The sequence below is a fragment of the Myotis brandtii genome, unplaced genomic scaffold (assembly GCF_000412655.1).
Source record: "Myotis brandtii unplaced genomic scaffold, ASM41265v1 scaffold765, whole genome shotgun sequence".
In the NCBI taxonomy this organism is placed as follows: Eukaryota; Metazoa; Chordata; class Mammalia; order Chiroptera; family Vespertilionidae; genus Myotis; species Myotis brandtii.
In genome coordinates, this window is record NW_005371056.1 from 49,671 (window position 1) to 54,396 (window position 4,726).

At 45.7% G+C, this 4,726-nt stretch overlaps 1 protein-coding gene across 1 annotated transcript in view; it reads right to left on the reverse strand.

The window, feature by feature from the left end:
• Nucleotides 1–3,348: 3,348 nt before the first annotated feature.
• The window catches only part of LOC102251094 (zinc finger protein 154), an 11,098-nt gene continuing 9,720 nt past the window's right edge, over nucleotides 3,349–4,726 (reverse strand). The window contains exon 4 of the mRNA XM_014530705.1: nucleotides 3,349–4,716. Coding sequence (XP_014386191.1) covers nucleotides 3,441–4,716 — 1,276 coding nt within the window. The 3' untranslated portion in view covers nucleotides 3,349–3,440. The remainder of the gene's footprint in view (nucleotides 4,717–4,726) is intronic.

A 4,726-nucleotide genomic window follows, 5' to 3' on the forward strand; every position in this document is an offset into this window, starting at 1 on the left:
GGAGAGGGGGAAGGAGGGGGCTGGAGGGGATCAATGGGGGGAAAAGGGGACATATGTAATACTTTCAACAATAAAGAATTATTGGGGGGAAAAAAAGGGGAGGCTGATTATCCACCTAGTTAACAAAAGACTGGCACCATGGTGTCAGGAGCCAATCTCACACAAAAAATAAATGAAAAAAATAAGTGGAAATATATATGCATATTTAAATTCTTTCACAATTACAGTAGTGAACATTTAAATACCTAACAATAATCACCACAATACAGACTGGTACCTGGGGACACCATACGTAATTATATCAGTACCACTGACTGTATTTCCCTATGCTGTATTTCACATGCTTATACATCCCCAGGACTGTTTTCGTAACTGCCAATTTGTAGCTTAACCTCTTCCCTCTTTTTCACCCAATCCCATCTGGCAATATAAAAATGTTTTCTGGCCCTGACCGGTTTGGCTCAGTGGATAGAGCGTCGGCCTGCGGACTGAGGGGTCCCAGGTTCGATTCTGGTCAAGGGCATGTACCATGGTTGCAGGCACATCCCCAGTGGGGGGTGTGCAGGAGGCAGCTGATCGATGTTTCTCTCTCATTGATGTTTCTAACTCTCTCTGTCTCTCCCTTCCTCTCTGCAAAAAATCAATAAAATATATTAAAAAAATAAAATAAAATAAAAAACAATAGGTTCAAATTAAGTCTGGATTTTTTAGAAAATCAGGTTTGGCAACTGTACTGACTCTATATCCCTTCACCTAATGAGAGGGACATATGCCTCTGTGGCAGCAAAAACGTGAGCAATGCCCTGACCGGTGTGGCTCAGTGGATTGGAGAACTGTCCCACACACTAGAAAACTGTGGGTTAGACTCCCAGTCAGGGCACATACCCAGGTTGCGGGGTTCAGGACGGCAGTTTGGGCACATGTGGGAGGCAACCAATCAACGTCACTCTCACATCAATGGCTCTCTCTCCCTCTCTCTCAAATCAATAATAATAATAAAAAAAGTGAACAGTGAAGGCTGTTTCCACTTGCATCACAGGAACACTGACTGGACCACAAAGGCCACAGGTCTCATCCTTCACAGCCATTGGGACTAAACATTGCGGACCTTTCTGAAGATGCGCCTTCTAGAAAATAAAATGAAATAAACCAATAAATAAAAATAGAGCATGCTAGCTAGTTTGTGGCAGTCTCCTCCATTCTCTCTGAGTCCAGTGTTTCTGCAACAATGATCCTTCTCCTGGCCCCCTGTCATCTTAAAACCAGCGATGGTACCTACAGAAGTCAGGACTTCAGGGCCCACAGCTCCACTGCAGGACCTGCAGGGACAGACGGTCCCTCACCAGTGCTGAGCATGAGACAAGAAGCCCTGTGAACGAGAACAAGTTCATGTTGCTCTCAGAAGCATGAAGGTTGTCACAAGGACCCCCTTCTCAGGTTGAACTCAGAACCCCCAAGTCATGGCTTCCAAGCTACAATCTGGGACCACAGAGCTCCGCCGTCTTTCCTAAAGGCTATGAGCAGCAACGCAAACTGGGCCAAAACTGAAGACGTAGCCCTAACCGGTTTGGCTCAGTGGATAGAGCGCCGGCCTGCGGACTGAAGGGTCCCAGGTTCGGTTCTGGTCAAGGGCATGTACCTTGGTTGCGGGCACATCCCGTGGGGAGTGTGCAGAGGAGGCAGCTGATTGATGTTTCTCTCTCATCGATGTTTCTAACTCTCTATCCCTCTCCCTTCCTCTCTGTAAAAAATCAATAAAATATATTTTTTAAAAAACCACACTGAAGACGTATATTCTGCCATCACACTATACCCTGAGGCACACAAGGTTTGGGATCCCAATCAATGCTGTTCACACCTTCATGCTAGCAATCCCAGTTAATTTCAAAGCACCCGAAACAGTGACTAGAACCCCAAGATGAACAGTGGCTTGAACAATAAGACCTTTATTTTCATACAAACAAGAGCAATGATAGGCACAGTTCCCGGGTTGGTGAGTTGGAGGTTGGAAAATGCCTTCACAGGAGTCATGTGAGATCAACAATCACTGAAAAATGTAGTCCATCTTTTAAAATGCCCAACTGAGTCCTCTAGGTCAAAACTGGGAAAGGCCCATGACCTAACTCAACAGAGAGGAAAAAATAAGGGGAAGAGAAAGTGCTCACCAAACTCATGAATTGCCCCCCAACTAGGGGCTTACATCCCTGAATGTTCTAGAATAGATAAATGTTGCACACTGTAGACTTCCACCAGGAGGTAGAGTTGAAATAGGTTCTGCTCCAGAATTGCCAGTGACATAAGTCTGGCTACGACCCTGGGCAAGTTAAAAAGTGCAATGCAGCCCTAACCGGTATGGGTCAGTGGATAGAGCGTCGGCCTGTAGACTGAAGGGTCCCAGGTTCAATTCCAGTCAAGGGCATGTACCTTGGTTGCTGGCACATCCCCAGTAGGGGGTGCACAGGAGGCAGTTGATTGATATTTCTCTCTCATCCGATGTTTCTAACTCTCTATCCCTCTCCCTTCCTCTGTCAAAAATCAATAAAAATATATATATTTTTAAAAAGTGCAATGCGCCCTAGCTGGTTTGGCTTTGTGGATAGAGCATCGGCCTGTAGACTGAGAGGTCCTGGGTTCGATTCCGGTCAAGGGCACATGCCAGGTTGACGGCTTAATTCCCCTTAGGGGTTTGTAGGAGGCAGCAGATCTATGATACTTTCTCATCACTCATGTTTCTATCTCTCTCTCTGCCTTTCCCTTCCTCTCTGAAATCAACAGAAATATATTTTTTAAGAAAAGTGCAATGCAGTTGCTGCATACATGGAATTTATATAGATGTTCAGATGTATGAGGCTCAACATAGGCAAATGGCAGCTTCATGTAGGGTCTACTCCAGTGTTGGTGCACTGAACAAATAGTATATATCTGCCCAATTAAGGCAGTTCTCCCATTTTAAATCTGTGGTATCCAATAAGGTATGTTCTGCACCTGAAAGACCTTCTCACATTCACTGCACTTATAAGGTCTGCCCCTACTGTGAATTCTCTGGATGTAATGAGGCTAGACTTTGGTAATGATTTCCTACATTTACCACAATCATTAGGCCTTCATCCAATGGGACATGGTGTTCTAAGACTGGGAGTTAAGGGTAAATAATTCCCACATTCTGCCCTAGCCGGTTTGGCTCAGTGGATAAAGCATCAGCCTGCAGACTTAAAGCTCTCGGGTTCGATTTCATTCAAGGGTACATGCCCGGGTTGCAGCCTCAATCCCCAGTAGGGAGCATGCAGGAAGCAGCTAATCAATGCTTCTCTGTCATCATTGAGGTTTCTCTTTCTCTCTCTCTCTCTCTCTCTCTCCCTCTCCCTCTCTCTTCCTCTCTGTAATGAAAAATATATTTTTTTAAAAAATAAGTTTCCCACATTCTAATACTCACAAGTCTGTTATCCAGTGTGAACTCTTCGGTGTTTAATGAGGCTTGAGCTATGGCTAAAAGATTTTCCACATTGGCTACACTCATAAGGCCTTTCTCCCGTGTGAATTCTCCTGTGTTTGATGAGACTAGAATTTTGAGTAAAGGACTTTCCACACTCACTACACTCATAAGGCCTTGAACCAGAGTGAACTCTCTGGTGTTTTAAGAGACTGGAGCTGTAAGTAAAGAATTTCCCACATTCACTGCACTCATAAGGCCTTTCTCCAGTGTGAACTCTCCGATGCTGAAGAAGTGCAGAGCTTTGGCTGAAAGATTTCTCGCATTCGCTGCACTTATATGGCCTTTCCCCACTATGGACTCTGCGGTGTTCAATGAGGCTGGACTTTTGAGTAAAGGACTTTCCACATTCACTGCAGGCATAGGGCCTGGACCCAGAGTGAACCCTCTGGTGTTTTATGAGACTGGAGTGGTAGGTAAAGAACTTCCCACATTCACTGCACTCATAAGGCCTCTCCCCTGTGTGAACACTCCGGTGTTGAAGGAGTGCAGAGCTTTCGCTAAAGGACTTCCCACATTCACTGCACTCATAAGGCCTTTCTCCAGTGTGGATTCTTCGATGTTTAATGAGGTTGGACTTGTTGCTAAATAATTTTCCACATAACTCACACCTGTGAGGCCGCGCTCCAGTGTGAACTCTCCGGTGTTGAATGAGGCTAGAGCTTTGCCTAAAGGACTTCCCACATTCCCCACACTCATAAGGCCTTTCTCCAGTGTGAACTCTTCGATGTTTAATGAGGTTGGACTTGTTGCTAAATAATTTTCCACATAACTCACACTTGTGAGGCTCTGCTCTGGCGTGAACTCTCTGGTGTTGAATGAGGCTAGAGCTTTGCCTAAAGGACTTCCCACATTCCCCACACTCATAAGGCTTTTCCCCAGTGTGAACTCTCCAATGGTCATTCAGACTATAGCTTTTGCTGTAAGATTTTCCACATTCATTGCTCACGTGGCATGTTTCTTGGGTGAGGACTCTCTGGTGCTGAACAAGCTTGTGTTTGCAATTAAAATCTTTAGTGTATTCTGGGTCAGACAGAGTTCTTTCCTTATGAGAGGCTGCTCCGCACTCAGTTCCCCGGTTTGACTTCTCCCTGGTGTGTGCGGCCTGATGCTGGAGGAATGGAGGAATCGCCAGGAAGTCCCTCACAACCGCCTCACAGGAATCGGGCTGCCCGGACACACAGAATCTGCAGTCCTTTCGTCCTTTCCCTCTGTCCATGCGGCCTCTGAAGCACA